At 40.0% G+C, this 16689-nt stretch overlaps 1 protein-coding gene across 2 annotated transcripts in view; it reads right to left on the bottom strand.

Moving 5' to 3' along the window:
• The window catches only part of slit3 (slit homolog 3 (Drosophila)), a 161664-nt gene extending 145947 nt beyond the window's left edge, over positions 1-15717 (bottom strand). For both annotated transcript variants that reach the window (XM_066716503.1, XM_066716504.1), the window contains exons 1-3: positions 14955-15717; positions 4558-4629; positions 1178-1249 (exon numbers count right to left, since the gene is read on the bottom strand). In XM_066716503.1, coding sequence (XP_066572600.1) covers positions 1178-1249; positions 4558-4629; positions 14955-15145 — 335 coding nt within the window. In that variant the 5' untranslated portion in view covers positions 15146-15717. The remainder of the gene's footprint in view (positions 1-1177; positions 1250-4557; positions 4630-14954) is intronic.
• Between the last annotated feature and the right edge of the window lie 972 nt (positions 15718-16689).

Raw genomic sequence — 16689 nt, 5'->3', positions numbered from 1 at the left:
TACATATATGGATTACAAAATCACAAAATGTCTGAGTTGGGCTTTGTAAACCCTGTAGGGAATAACAAAACCTGTTTAAACTGCAAAACAATTCTAAGCTAGACATAATACATAGCTTTGCCATATTAAAATGAATTCGGTCTGGAATTTTCTAGGTTTCCAACAAAACGTCTACAGCTAGTTTATATATACTCTCATGAATAATTGTCTACATTTATGTCGCACAGGGCAAGGGTTGTGTCCTATCTGTTTCAAGTCTGCTCAGTCAAATATACCAGGACGCTGTATCAAACTATGAAAAGGAAAGAAAAACAAAACAAAACGTGGTGGCATTTCCTGATTCTAGTATTGGTTTTATAGAGCAACAGGAGTGTGAGAAGTCCCTGTGCCAACACAGCCTTCATAAGGGTAAACAAGAAACCTGTATGAGCACAGAGCTGTGAAATTCCAGACCAGGATGACAAGGAGAGATTCAGCGCCGAAACACTCAGGGTGCACAGAAACACGATGATGGGAAAGGCCTTGATGGAAGAAGTGCAGTTTCCACTCACTTTCTCTCGCTCTTTCTTTGCCCCTCTCAACTCATTCTCTTTATGAATGAAGCTAAACTCCTGACAAGTGAATGAACACAAATTAAGATAGTGGGACTGCTTGCTTACAGAGAAAGTAAGTACTGTCTGCATTACAATGTCAATACTCTGTGTTGAGCCTCTTAGGTGTGCTTTATTAAGCTTTTTAAAGGACTGAGCGGTAGAAGCATAAGAATACTCTGTACTGCCAACGTGCCTCCGCCCTGCCTTAGTGAGGTCACCTATTAGTTGGCCGAGGGCAGGAAAGCGTTTATGCCCACAACAGTCGCAGTCTCATCTACAGACAGTCTTCAAAGCCGGACAACTGGGCCATAATTGTGTGGTTGGTTTTGCGATGTGAAAGGATAATTTCACTCGGGAGTCGAACTCCATTTGAAATACGTCACATTTAATAACAACAACAACGTCAGAAACTAAATGTTAAAAAAAAAAAAAACAGTACTTGCAACGGTAGCTGGTAAAAATACATTATAATGGTGAGGTTTTCTGCTACGCTGTGGGTAGTGCGGTAAAGAGGACAGGGTAGTTGGAAAGCTGATGGAGAGAATAGGGTTTCTGGTTTCAGGAGGTCAGCTGAGGATACTCACAGTCTCTCCAGCTGTTTGAGATCCTGGAAGGCTCCTCTCTCGATCACAGTGATCTGATTGTCCTCCAGATGCCTAATGACAAAATAGAAGCCCAGGTTAGTATCCAACAAGGAGAACAACCTTAAATACAATAACTGTTTCTGCATTGGTTTTCGAATGTGATCTGAAATTGGAAATGTTCCTCCCAGAAGGATCTTCCCACAGCGCTTAACACCAGTTGACCTCATTCTCACCTATGCAGGAACACCATTGGATAGAAGTTTCCGGTTAACTTCCACGATGAACAGTACAGTGTTCAAAACTTTTTTTCTGTCTGTATTTCAGATTGTTTTACAATTTAAATCGACCCCAAACTGAATGTGGATGGCCAATTTAATCCTGTGAATTTTTCACTCGATATAGAGTGAAAAATTCACAGGATAAAATCGGACACTCCATTCAGGTCTATAGAGACCTGGGGCCAGCATAACAAAACGCTTTGAGATAGCAGTCTGCTAAATGCAGTTGAATACTGTTTAACAAAATGAAAACGATAGAAATAATAAACATCTCACAAACCATTCAAATACCTAGCTAAGAGTTATCAAAACACAATATTCTGTCTGGAACGATTAGAAATAAGTAAGTCATGATATTCTTAAACATAAGTGTTCGAGGAACTTTGAAATTATTATCATCATCATTATTATCATCATTGGCAGACAATGTTATCAAAGGCAACAGTGATGGTTTACAATATAATAAATATGCAATATTATGTTTACAGCATAATGCAGTATTTCACAAGTGTGCTGAACTGCTGCCAGAGTTTCCATTTTGAATGTCTCCTCACACTGGGCCCCTTGCAAAGAGTCAAGACCTTTGCTCTTGCTATTTCTAAACAAGCAACGTAAAGTCTTAAGGTCCTCATGCTCATTCGGTTTGATCACCAACTCCTTAAATTATTCCAGATGGATTAAACGAAGGGTATATATACAGATTTCTGGAGCTGTTTATTTTGCAATGTCTCCAAACACGTATGGCATGGTAGACCGCCTTGTATGAAAAGCATCTGGTCATACAGCGAATCTTGATACACACAGTTCGATATGGGGAGCCAAATTTTCCAACTCTAAGCAAAGGGAAAAAAAAAAATCTTCTAATGTGGAATTTGAGTTTTGGCAGCGAGGTTTTGGTTACAAATGGCTTTTTAAGCAAATGTTTATATATGCAACTGTTTTACAGTCATTAATTCATGTTTTTTGTCATACTATTTTGTCGAGATGGGATGAAGAAGTTGGCTTTGCACAGACGGTATTTGGAGACAATCTTGGTTTCTAGCAGAGCCTCAATTCACAGCCTAAAGCCAGAGAAACTGAAATGATTTTGGCTTCAGCTCTAACCAAAAGACCAAAAATGTTTAGCTTAAAATAATTGCATATTTTGTTAACAAAACACATACACAGACATTCTTTTTCATCCGAGATCAATCTTGATAAAAAAAAAAAAAAATGTTAAGACCACTCATTCATGTGAAGGAGGGATAAACTAGCTGGAAGTAAAATTATTGTAATTCATTAACTTCCCAGCAGGTGGAGTGGGTGTATATACTGACAGTCTTTCCTACGCAGTGTTATAGGGAGTTTGGAGGCTATTCATAAACAATAAATTGCACACAGGAAAGTCCCGGTAAAAGTCCCCACAGCCTCTTGTATACTCCACTAATTAATAAGTGGAAGACTCAACTAAAAATCCCTATTCAAAAGTTAGATTTGAATAATCTATATATGTATATTTTATTAAATTATATGTAACAGGTTTCCATAATCAATGAGAGATGTTACTTGCCATATGGGAGAAAAACACTGGATTTTGGAACACACACACACACACACACACACAACCCCTCCCAAAAATACCTTTTAAATTCCTCTGTGAAAGTACCTAATGAAAGGGACATTGACCAAAGACATTAGCGATGGTTATTCAATAATGTAATTATAATAATGTGAAAAAAACTCAAATCTGTTTAGCTCAGAGCGCACAAACAAATTCCATCAGATGGAAGAAATCAGCCTTCAGTCGTCTCACCTGCCTCTCGCTGAGAGATAAGGCAGTCTACCCTGACTCCCTGTGGGAATTTCAATTGTGGTTCAGTTTGACCGAACACATGGTTTTCACTATGGAAATGTCACTGGTGTTAATCATAAACCGCATAAAATGGGCACTTAAAACTATGCAGTGAGCTCCAGCGTTACTTTCTAAAATGCATTGTTTAATCCATGTACCGTATTCATTTTTAATTTCCACCCCAGGCTCACAAAGACATCCGCTGTGGTTGTAAAGAGGACAAACAGCTGCTTGATTGCAGTGGAGTTTATGGTTTTCTGCTGCTTTCAATTCGTACTACCGAACCTTTTTCTTGTCAACAAAATTGGATTCTGTTTCAGCAGGAAATAAAGGAATAAATAATGAAATATTCAAATGTCTGTAATGGATGAGTTGTGTGCGCTCTGTGTGTTTATTGGCAGTTTAACATTAAACAAATGGATCAAACAAAAAAAAGTTGTTTTAAAATGTCCCTTAATGTCAAGAAAATAAAATAATGTTCATTATGAAAAATTGTTGCTCGTGGAATGTCTATTTGGACCATTAAAAACCAGCTGCAGATTTTAATTATTTATTATATAAATTATTACATTTCTGTATTTATTTTCAAATTGCGTTTAAACAAGTATTGGCTATGGGCCCAATTTATCAACAGTGGGAAAAAAAAAAAGAAAAAAAACGTTTGTGAGTAAAGTAGGATGATGCAATATATTACCAAAAGTAATGGGACAAGTCTCCTTCCACCAGTAATGTATCGTATAAAAGCATAGGAAGAGACTTAGAGACAGTTCTAACTGTGCTGCCAACTGCACTGCATGCCCATTATTCCTCTGGCCAACCAGGCAAAACAGCAGACCAGCCAACATTTAGGCAAAGCATGGAACTACACCCTGCTTAATACATTGTGCACAGCTGTTTTGTATTTGTATTTGTCCGCTGTACCAGTATGGTTTGTAATATAGCGTAGATCAAAGCAAATTACAAACTGTTTAAAAAGACACAAAATACTAGAAGGTGTTTTTCCTAACAGCATGATTCAGAAACAATATTCTTTGAGACACTGAACACCCTTTAACATCACTTTTAATTTAAATAGCATATTGTCTTGACTGAGTGCCAAGCTTCTTTGTAGCATTTGTGCTGCTTTTGCACCCATAAGAGTTCACTCTGTGATACGGACATATTAAACATCCTTTGATAAGCTGAAAAAAGTGTATCCTGTAGGGATGGTATCCTTTACTTCTATGCACCTTTAAAAATCACTAGAAAATAAAAAAAATAAGGGTGCTTACAGAACTCGCAGATTCTTTATTCCAGAGAAGTCCACTTTAGTGATCCGGGTGATGTTATTTCTATCCAGGTCTCTGTAAGCAAAGAGAGAGAGAGGTTAATAAAACAGCGTCAGTCTCTCAGTATCAAGCAGGGCTTTCATCAGAGTTCATAAAACACTTGGTTTCACATGCATTCAGGGCTCACATTTCTGTAAGTGCAGTTCTGATCTTTAAAGCCCTGACTGCCAAGGTATATTTCTGCAATAGCAGTGAAGAACAGTCTTTGGCACACACACACCTCGGTTTAGCTCCTTCATAGCACTGCATTCGTAGCTCTCGGCCACATGCTATCAGCACCTTGAAAGGCAGTGCTGGCTTTGCTACATCTCTGACCAGGAACAGATTTTTTACCACACTTTACTGCTGCAGGTAAGGATGTCACTTCAAAACGGGTAACCTGTGTGCGTGTCAGGAAATGCAAATTGGACATTGAAACCCCACACAATGATAGGCCTTGCTTTCCCACAAACTCTGGATAATTCACTCCATATTTCCTGCAGCAAACACATATATATGTAATCTTCAGACATGAGTTGACCATGAGAACAGGCAATTATATCAGCTTAAATTGTGCAAGCTAACTTTAATTGTATCTGAAGGGTTTATTTTATTTATTATTTTAACCAAAAACGTTTTTTCCTTTGGAGTCAAAGGCTTATCTTTTTTTTCCCTTTGTATAACCATTACTATATGACATAAATAAATACATTTCAAAAAGCACATGCATACGCATAGCAGTAGACAGATCACACGAGTTCTGACTTATATCCCTTAGCGGCTTTTATTGGCGTCTCGTCACTTGTAAAGAATTATATAGAGAAGTGAAAAAAACTAAATATCCACGTCAGGGAAGCCAAACTTCATCTTCTGACAGAGCAGGGCTCAGTGTGTGTTTCTCATAATGTACATAAACATTTATAAATCTGATTTAAAGGGGTATTGGATTTCAAAAGGCTTCCACAACACTGCACTCGGCACATCAAGAGCTGTAATTAGAGCCACATTTTGTGCTATCAGGGGACGGCACTGAGACGACACTGCTGCTGCTGACGAAGGACTGGGCGGACATACTGCCAGAGCGCTCCGTCCACAAGGTGAGCAAGTGCATGCTCCACATCAATGAATTGAACTTACAACTTCACAGCTAGGATTATTATTATTATTCATGATAATGATGGACATATTTATAATTTATGGTTAGACATATTTGTGGTTATGGGCAGTGAGAAAGGGCTAAGAGACTTCCTTATAAAGGCCACAAGGTCACAGAGATGTTATGCATAGGCCAAGATGCCGTTTCGTACAGTTCTGGTCTCAAAAAATTACAGCAGCAAGAATGTCTCTGTCACGCAAAAAAAAACGGCGCCACTAGAGAAGAAAAAAAAAAGAAAAGCACAACTGTGTCTAAATCAAATTAAAACCATAAAACATTATAGATTCAAAATTTAAATTAGGTATATGGTGTTCTGGTTCACATTTTGTGCTTGACATTGTGTTTAGTAGAGTGAGGTTAAACCGAAGTGCACCTCAGTAGTCTTTTTTTCTTTCTGGTTTGTGTAACACACTGACTCTAGATCATTCAGTTTCTTTGCATAAAGTCATAGGCATAGAAAATAAAACCTCTCCTGCATCAGTCATCCAGTATCTGTATATTATTTTTACTCCATTGCAGGTGTTTGGACAACCCCAATAAATGTATGTCGTAGAGAATTAATACAGTTTATTTTGACCTAAACAAAAAAATGCCAGCCCAATTCACATCAATTCAGATCCATCTAAGAAGCCTATTTCAAGGACAGATCGATATCTCAACGTGATTATGAGTTCTGTAGCATGAAGAGACACTTTTCTATGCTTTTCTCTGTTTGCAATTGGAGGGGTTTATCCCCAGTGAGAAAATTCCAAAGAAAGATGTTTCACTGCTGTAATTGATGTGCCAGACAAGCAGACCAAAGGCAGATAGAAACCCCCCCCATCTCGCCATGCGTACAGTCTGTATTTACAGCCAGCCAACCCAGTCTTAAGAAGCTGTCAATGCCCATGAGTGCATGATGTCTCAGCTGTGCATTGACTCCTGAACATTACGGGTCAAAGTACACATCTATTCAAGTATCCTCAAATGTCCTCCTAAACCCATACCTTCATATGGTTAGGGTATGAAAATAAACAGCTAGAAAAAGCACAATACACAGTACATGGGAACTTTTTCGGCAACACGTTACAAGACATTAAGAGGAAATTCACTGTAGAAAAAATAACAACATAGAAGGTAAATCTTTGGGCCAAAAAAGCAACTTGTCACTTTTTTCTGTCCTATTGAAAAAAAAGAGAAGTGAAAAAAGATGTAGTTCTGCCCCATAGGAATTTCACAAGGTATGACCATTGCAAATATCCACTGACATAAGTAGGATGGCGTTCTTTGCCTGAATTGTAGAATTATTAGTATCTAACCACAGCTGCCACTATTTGATCCGATTCAATGAAAATACACTTGTTTTATTGTTACTATTTAAAGTTTTTTCTTTTTTATGTACGTTCCTTTCCACAAATGTCAATTAACTTTTATAAGCTGAATAACCCACTCCAAACAGTGAACGATACCACTTCCTGGATGGTTAAAGCAGTTGGCGTTGCCCAGTTCCTCCTCTCCACCCTGGGCTTGGTTATATTTCATAGGAACCACATAGCCTGTAGTAGGCTATACCAGTTACAGGATGGTTTCTGAAATATGAATAATTATATGGGTTATTGCTGACTACAGGTCGTCAGCTTGATTTGTGTTTTCAAGGATGCTAAGATATAAGAAGTGAAGAAGCCAAAAATATCACAAACAATGCTTTTCTTCATTTAGGTAATAATGCACAGGTCACTTATGCATTTGCTTATCCAGGAATTTCAAACTCTCAGAATTAACAGCAGCATACAACAGGTGAATTCATCATAACAAGCTCTGATGTCCCTATTGTTACAGTTTAAGAGGTCACAACTACCCCAGCAGCTCTTTGTTTGCCTTCAGTCAAGAGAATAAGGAAGAAATCTCCAAAGCAGGTGCCGAGAACACCAGATCTCCGTTCTCCAAGCAGGTCCTCCATTCCCAGTCCAGGACCTGGTCCCACAGGTCAATCCGGGGTTTTAACCACTAGAACAACTAGTCTAAATAAATACAAGAGCCTGTCTAAACTTACAGACCACCTGCTAGAACTCAGAGGGAGAGCTTTCTGAGCGGAGAACTGAATCCACACCTAAATCCCGGCAGTCATTACACGCTGAGTAATAGACAATGAAATATCCTGAGCCCAAGGCTGTTGTTAAATATATATATATATATATATTCTGCAATATCTTCATTTTAAAAGGTCTAAAGGAGACTGTAGAATTTCAATTTTTCACTATATACTACAAAAAGAGATCACAAGGAGAGAAGTCCTCTTTCCTGAGTCCATAAAAGCACTTGATTCACAGAACTAATAAAACTAAAGTATTTATTTTCGCCCCTCCTCCCCGAGTGTCTGAACCTTGAAAGAGTATGCCTTCTTTCATTTTCAAAAGCTTCTAAATTATGTTATTAGCAGAAACAAAATGGATTTTCTTTTCTATAAAGAACAGGAGAGTTTTGAAAATGAGAAGTGGTCATTCGGCACCACTTGTTTGTTTTGGTTGCCAGTAGCTAATCAATCCCAGAATTTCATCTGAGCATTTCTCGAAGGAACCCGAAGAGTCAGTCCTAAATCCACCTGAAATTAATTTCCCCTAAAGTTCTTCTGCTTACAACCTCTGGCAAAGAAATAATGTTTTTTATGGTTGAAAATTTCAGTTTTTAAACTTTTTTAACAAAGCAAATTTCATCATATTTCTGCCTAGCACTTTGGATTCAAGTTCAAACTCCTTTTCTGGCACAGACCTAACCATCTTTGTCAAATCAGTGTTTCCCCGCAGAAAGTATTAAGCATGAGGGAAATAAATTATACTTCAATGAGTTATTCTTTTGTTTCTTTATTTGGACGGTATAGGGAGTACATATAAGTACATATATGCAACACCGGCCAGTCTCAACTAATCCAAACCAAAAAAACATGTATAGATCATTTGGGATTGTTTTTAGTATAGATCTATTAGAAACTATTTTATTATCTTCAAAACAAACGTTTAAATCTAATAAACTTGCAAAGATACTTGAAATCTCCAAGAGAGTCCAATTCTGCCCACCTCTGAAGACACACATATCTTATTGCACTGCCTAATTGGAAATGCAAGCAATCTGGCATCAGAAACTGTTTGTGCATGAGGTGTGCCACCGTGTTTTCAAAACTCCACAATGCTGGATCAGAAATTATCCTGACTCCAACACTATCTCTACCACAGTCTTGCCGTTTCCCCCTCCTCTCACTCTGGAATATTATTCTGATTATTCCCAACTCCTTCTGTTATTTCCTGCCTGGAATGCTGCTTAATTTGCCCTCTCTCAAGATCAAATAATCAAGGCTTTATTACACAAACCACAAGGTTACAAAAAATATATAAATATATATATCGCCCTTTGTGCCTTTCATCTCCCACATGCTTGTGAAGGCTGGCAAGCAAAAAAAAGAAAAGACCATGTGGGAAACACGCAGCCTCTCTTGATTGTCCAAGTCCCCGTTAAGTCCCTTTGGTGAGAATATGGTGATATGGCTACTAGACTGCAGTGCTATTTGCTACTGTACATGGCCGACTTCCCTTCCCCCTTACAAATACACAGACTTCAAGATCAACAGCTTTGTTTAGAGAGCTGCACTGCCATTGTTTCTAGGACAATAGGTGTGTTTACACTGCCATTTCTGATCCAGATCAAATGCATCAGTACATAGCAAGTCACTAGCCTTGACACATTACACAACCACAACAAAATGCCAAGCAGAATGAGGAGCAGGCACAAACACATCCATATCCTGTTCTAGACATGTCATGCTGAAAGTTGATGTTTCTACCTTGGAAAAATGCTAATTTGAATACAGTAATGCAACTACAAGGAGGGATGGGGGGAAAGGGCAGCCGGGTGAAACAGGCAGGAGGGGACATGTTTTAATTACATTTAACTAATCGTTTGGTTTCTTTGAATTTATTAAAAAAAACACCTGATATAGGAAACTAAGTCAAATTAAATAAACAAAATTTTATTGGCAGGAATTAAAAAACGCTGCAGGAACATCGGCCTGGGTGCTAGTGATGCATGCCAGAAACACACAGAGAAAGGAGGGCATAGTGAGGATAAAGTGTGAACTATGAAGGAGGGTGAACGGCGAGACAGGCGCCCTGCGCTCCATGGAAATGCAGAAAATAAATGAAGCGTGCAGAGATAAATGTAAACAAAACAGTGCGGGGTAGGGGGTGCAGGGAAGAGGGATTAAAAACTCTGTCAAAATGTTTGCCACGCAATTAATGTAGTGCACAGAAGGCGAGCCATGCTGCCAGATTTTGGGGAGAGCCGACTTAAAAATGTGAAGAGGCAGTGACTCCAGCCTTAGCAGATGATCTACAGGCGAGAAGCTCTGCATCCCAGCAAGATCAAACACACCGTTACTACCAGTTCAAACGCGAAGCCAAGCCTGACGCTGTGTGACACTCTCTGGGTTCGCGTGCCTTTTGCTGGAGATGGTGCTGCAGACAATCTGGAAGCCTCAACTCTGTGCTGCCCCATGTGAGCTGTAGCCAGTTACTAGCATTGATGTTTGTGTGTGGGGGGGGTTGATACTACATCTGAAAGCAAACCTTATGCATCTGTCTATTCATCCATCTAAACAAATGCATCTTAACTTTGCAGCAACGTTTCACGCACAACCAGTTTGGAAAAGAATGTTATGCCACAATATGGACGTCCTGGCACAGATTATTGCACTAAGCTTTGCAAGGACATCCTAGACTTTGACTCCTTTACTCCTTTTCCTCCTTGCCAGGGCCAGGCTTTGATGTTCTAACCAGAGTAAAGCATCTTCAAACATCTTCCATGAGAATTATCCAAATAAAAATAATAAAAATAAAAAGAGTGCTTTGTCTTCCCCAGGAACCCACAGAATCTCTAGAGAGATTTTGGAAGAAAGTGTCCCAGAAAATACCAGTATGAATGGTGGAATAATGTCCACAGATTAATCAATCCTTGTCCATGAAAAAAAAGAAAAAAGAAAAACCAAGTATAGGACCAAAACAACAGATAACAGATACCGAATTAATCACTGAAACCCTGGACTCGAAAACATGGAATCCACAACTGAACACAACAACTACAGTGCAGCCACCTATAGGCAGGAATGCAGTAGATATCTTGCACCAACACACCACAATGTGAAACATGAGACCAACTTGAAAGCATAAAGAGATTTCCCTCAAATTTTATTAATGCCTGTACTGGATTCGCCCTTGGTACTGGGGTGAACCTCTTTGATCTTGCAGCAGCGCCACTTTTGATCACAGACGCTACTCATCAGTTTCGCAGTTTGTATTGGCTTCTCATCCCATTTGGCCCATTCAAGGACTCTGAAGGACTTTTAGAAATACATGGGTGAGCCTCTGCACACACCTTTGTGAACACGGGAATCACCCGAGAGAATCTGATCCGTAAAATTCCAAATTCCATGAGAAAAATGAATATTCAAATAAGGTTATTATTTTTAACTTTCTTATTTTGTTTTGCTGGGTAGCCAAACCACATTTAGTGTTGCATCGAAAAATATGGCACCATAGCTATCCTGGTTCTGTTTCTTCCTTTGTCCAGATGGAAAGGGCAATCTACCATTTTGTTAAAACCACTTCCAGCAGCTATATGACTTCTTGCAGCTGTTAGTCCTGGCCTAGACTTTCCACTCCAATGCCTGAGACTTGGCAGAAGGGGAAATGGATCTAAATGTACACAATTTGGAAATTAAATGAGTTATGCATGGTATAACTGACAGAAAAAGGAAAGAAAGAGAGAACCTTAACCAAACCAAATAAGCTGTTTAAAAATCCTGTGGCTTAAAAGTAAAGAAATAAATAAACTGTCTTTTCTTTCTCTCTTTTATTTGTATTTTATTTGTAATGTAAACTAAGTAAATGAAGCAGATAGCAGACTCAGGTAGGTCTCATTCATCTTGAGGATTAAGAATGACACAAATTAAAGCTGAATAGGCCTGTAAAAATAAAGCCACAAGAGATTAATCGAGGCTGCATTTCTTGCCATGGGCTCAGCCACCCACCCTCAGTGACAGAACGCTGCCATGCACTGGGTGCGTACCGTGACCTTGTTTTCTTTGTCTCACTAACAGAGCATTGATAAGAGCCAGGAAAAGGAACTCCTCTGTGCTAACAAGTAACAAAGTCCCACATTGTTCATGAAGTGTGAAGTTTGAAGTGCGGAGGGGCTTGTGAGTACTTGCTAAAGGAAGCCAATGCTTAAACGACAGAGGCTGTGGGTGCCCGCTTCTTCAGAGACCCGTAATTTCAAACTGCAGCTTATTCAGGTCTGCCCCTCGCTGCATCTGTCACATGGATTTGTTAAGTAACACTGATCCAAATTTGACAAGTATGGAGCTGGTAGCTGGTAGCTGGAAGTACAAAGTTCAGGGCTGGCTAAATCCACCTTCACATCAACTCGATTTTATTCCCCCCCACCCCCCGAGTTACAGCCCTGCCACACAGATTCAATAACCACATTTCCTTCACTTGTTACCCCACTTCCAAGTTAATCATTTCCCAGTGCTCCTCGGTTTCAAATTAAACAGCTGATTAGGTTTGCACGTTCCTTGTGTAGGTGCTCTATTGTATGTCATGTTTTCATTCCCTATCATTTACATGAGAAACCTCGGTTTAACATGTTAGTCTTTATTGATGCCTATCAATTAAATCCACTGGAATCACTGCCCAGGGGTTTCAAAGGTTAATTATAACAAATACAAGCCCTGTTTTTTTTTAAGGAGCCTAGGTTTTGTTCTGAATATTTATTTCCCTTTGTGGAAATGCCTTTGAATCCCCTTTCCTCATCTCAGGAGGCCAAGGGGTCAACGAGCATCTTGGCCCAGGCTGACCTGATTGCACTAATACAATTTCCAAAGATAATCCTCACATTTGTTATTCGAGAAACTCCATCGCTGGCACCCCTTTGGTCTTCAGAGATTGCCCCAATCAAAGTCACCCGGTTTCCATAATCTAATCAGTAGGATTGCAGCGGGTAAAATGCGGCTGATCAATGCACTTTGGGGTTGTTGTCTTTTTCTGGGCTCAATTCAGGACCAACCAATAAGTCGGGAATGTGGGTCAAGTCAATACAAGTCCTCAAGAATGTTCACCTCAATTAACCAAATTAAATAAGTGTTTACATTGCCTGGGTACATAGGAATTAATTATCTGTCCGCTTTTCTTATTAACTTCCATCATTCATTTTTTACTATGCAGTTTTTCTCCCTCTCTGAGGGAAGTTTACTTCTCCTTGCCTACTCGGAGCCCTCTGAAGTCCAGCCACACTCATAGAGATCGGTGGCCAGTTCCTTAAGTATTTAATAACAGCATCTGTTCCCCTAAGTAGTGCCTTGACTTCAATGTGTTAAAGTACACTGTGCAACAGCCTCAAACTCCAGACACACCAGGGGAAAAACTAAGGAGAAACTTCATGACAGTTGTTTCATGCATGCGCTGATTGAGTACAAACTACAAGACTACATTCGGAAGTAGAGCTCCCAAAAGGAGACCCTAAATTGATATCACCCCTTGCTCCACTTTCATATGGAGTTTAGTGACAAAACCCAGCTTTGGAAAGCCCGGTCTGTACACTTCTGATGACACATGGTCAAAGGACTTATCACCTCAGCATCTCGCACTCTGGTCACAAACACTGCTCACATCACCAACTACTTGGAATTGAATGCTAAAGAAGCTTACAGTGGATTGCTGGAGTCCTGGGGTACTTATATATCATGTGAAGCATGGCCTTTGCAAATCATCTCAGTTTCTATAAGCCATTTGTTTCTAAATGTTATTCATTGTCTATATAACTAGTTCCATATCTTCTACAAGATTTTGATCAGTTTAGTAAATAAAGTATTGCACTGCTTCTTGGTTTCATTGTACAGCGATCACAACTCTGTCTGTTCAATGGTTAATCAATGGCAAGTCAGCCACTACTGACACCAACAAGCTATTAATAAGCAAACAATTTCCCATAACTGAATTCATATGCAATTTATTTCGAAGAGACATGCAATCAAATAAGTCTGTGATCTTATTTTTGTGAATCATTCTGTTCTTTAACTTTTCCGCACAGTAGCTCCAAACATTTTCACTCAGGACACTCATTTGTTACAACTACAAAGCAAGTGTATGCGTATTTCTTTGACTGTTTGTTTGTCTTCATTTTTTGGGAGAAAGTATATACAGAATATAGATGAGAGAGAATACAGGGAGCTGTTGGTGTACAGGGGTCGCATTTTCCTGGTTTCCCCTATAACCACCACCCTCAGACACATAGTTGCCTTCATGTTTAATTGGTTCTCAGTGGTAAATTCAAAGATAATTTAAACAGAACTGTCTGCATTTTACAGGCAAAGAAGAGTTTTCCCAAAAGAGGAAACTTGAAAGATGCTTTATGTATATGTATATGATTATGTATAGTGTTGGTACCACTACTAATCATAATAATAATCACAATCACAAGAATATTATGTATTATTATAAGAATGTTAGTAGCATTTTTAAAATGAAATTGTTTTAATCAATTCCAGTTTTCATGAGATGCAAAGTACTCTAATAACATTAAAATGTAAGTGGATATAGGTGGTGTCCTTCAGATTAAACAGTAAACTTTGATTTCACTTTTAAGGTTCTCCAGGTTTTAGGTCAGCTAATTATGGCCAGACCGGTCTGAACAAGAGCGATAGTCTGGGCAAATCATAGCACACTCGATCTGAAGTTAATACAAGAGCTTTACTTGAATAATAATAATAATAATAATAATAATAATAATAATAATAATAATAATAATAATAAATTGGGCATTGGAAGACATCCTTATATTGCTATAATATAAATTAGTTAATTGAGTTGGTCAGTTACAGATTCATGGCCATAGATTGGACTGTTCCATGCAATGTATCCGGAATAACGACAGTGCGCACAGGTGAAGAAGAAAGCTTTGCACTGAAGTTAAAAAGCATTATTAGATACGTGGAAACAATGTCGTTTTACGGGGAGCGGTGGTGCCCAGTATTCAAATGTTAAAAGATGCAGATAGAGAAGTAAAGCTCTGAGTTACAGAGATGCACGGGTCCTGGTCTATGGACAGAGTGAGCTTTTGGCCGCACACCTTTCCCCAGCCCCCCAGCCGCTCGGACCCGAGTGCGCACAGCTCTACTCACACTCGCTCGGCATTCCTCGGGATCCCCTTCGGCACGGTCCTGAAGCCCTGCCCGTGGCAATCCACATGGGACGAGGAGCAGCTGCATTTGTGCGGGCATCCCTGCACGGCGACAACACACAGCCATCCGCACAGCAGAGCCACAATCCTCCGGTGGCTCGGGGTCCAGCTCCCCCGGACTGAGCGCAACATGGTATCCCCGTCAGCCAAAAGACTTTCCAGCGAAAAAAAACAAATAAATACAAATCAAATCCACACAACAGTAGATTTCACTGTACAATCCCTCAGATGCGGTGTCGGGATGAAACGGCAGTTCTAGGATAGTTTCAGCCAAAGATTAGATCGCCTCCTTTGCTTTCAACTTCTTGTGGAGCACCGATGGGTAGCTGCGCTCATTCAAAGGTCCGCTCGGGTTTTGGTGTTTTAGCACCATTGAGACAGAGATCGGGAGAGACGGGACGGGATCAAGAAAACACAAAGTAAAAATAAATTGGAAAAAAAATATTTTAAGTAAGAACAATCATCCATCACCCCTTTATCACGGCAGTGCTGCTCTTTCCCCCTTTGTGGGGTCTGTTTGGTTGTAAAGCGAAACTGGTTGGCTGGGGGGGGGGGGGGGAGTTCACTTCACCAGTACGACATGAAAGGGAAAAGGCAAATGAAAGTTTCCAAGTGTAACTCTTTCCTACAGTTGGGATGCGACCTCCAGCTAGCGGCGATGCTATCGTGCTACTCCCATTGATGAGGCTTGTGAACTCTTGCGGCGCTCAGGCTGAGAGAGTGCAGATGCCCACCCCAGCCCCCCAAACTCTCCGCTGCACTTCCTCACTGGCTGCTGCGCTCATGATGTCACCAACTTTTAAGGGGCCGCAGCTGTTGCAGGCGCTGAGGTGCAGCGGTCGTGTTTGGGTAGAACTGCGCGGCACGGCGGACATCTGCGCGGCTCCGCCAATGGGATCGGCGGGACTGCGCAGATCTGCGCAGAACTGCGGGAATGTGCGCTACAGGAACCAGAGCCGTGCTTTGACAGTTGTGACGAGGTTTACAAACAGTATTGAAGCAGAGTTGTAGTGCATGCAACTGGAGAAGAACACAAAAACTACAGGCAGCAATTAAAGTCTGAAATATGTGCCAAAAGTAATGCAGTTGTTAGGAAATATGTTTGATTTCCAAATTCAGAACTGTGCAATGTTTTTTCATAGAAACAAGGGGGAAATATATATGCATTTTCTCTGTTTCGGTTTTAAGTGCCCACTTCTTCATTATCCAAACTGCTCGACTGATGCATCACCACAAGAGGGGTAGTCAACACCAATTTAATGCAAATATTTAAACTGGGGTTTAATTAAATTTTTGTTATTGCTTTGCGTGAGTGTTTGTTTGTCGGGAAATTGGATGCGAATTGAAGACGTGAAGGCGGGGAGAACAGAAGGATCAATGATTTCAAGCCCGGAGAGATGAGCTCCTCAAACACAGTGCTTCGTTAATCTGGCGCTTATTGATTGTTTGATTAAGCGCTGAGTAAAGTCCCCCGCCTGTCTAAGCTGCAGTCCTTTCAGTTAGAAGAGGGAAACAAACAAACACTAACATTTTTCTGTTCAACATATGTGAAGAAAACCTCCCTTTGTAATCCCTAGGCAACCGCACTAGTAACAACCTTTGACGACATTTCCAATTAAGAGAAACAAACAGGCAGTGGCTTGACTTTGTATTGATTGTGGTCAATTATTAACCGG

Source organism: Amia ocellicauda, chromosome 11 (assembly GCF_036373705.1).
Source record: "Amia ocellicauda isolate fAmiCal2 chromosome 11, fAmiCal2.hap1, whole genome shotgun sequence".
Taxonomy (NCBI): domain Eukaryota; kingdom Metazoa; phylum Chordata; class Actinopteri; order Amiiformes; family Amiidae; genus Amia; species Amia ocellicauda.
Note: the sequence above shows the minus strand (reverse complement) of the source record. Positions and strands in the feature narration are given on the sequence as shown.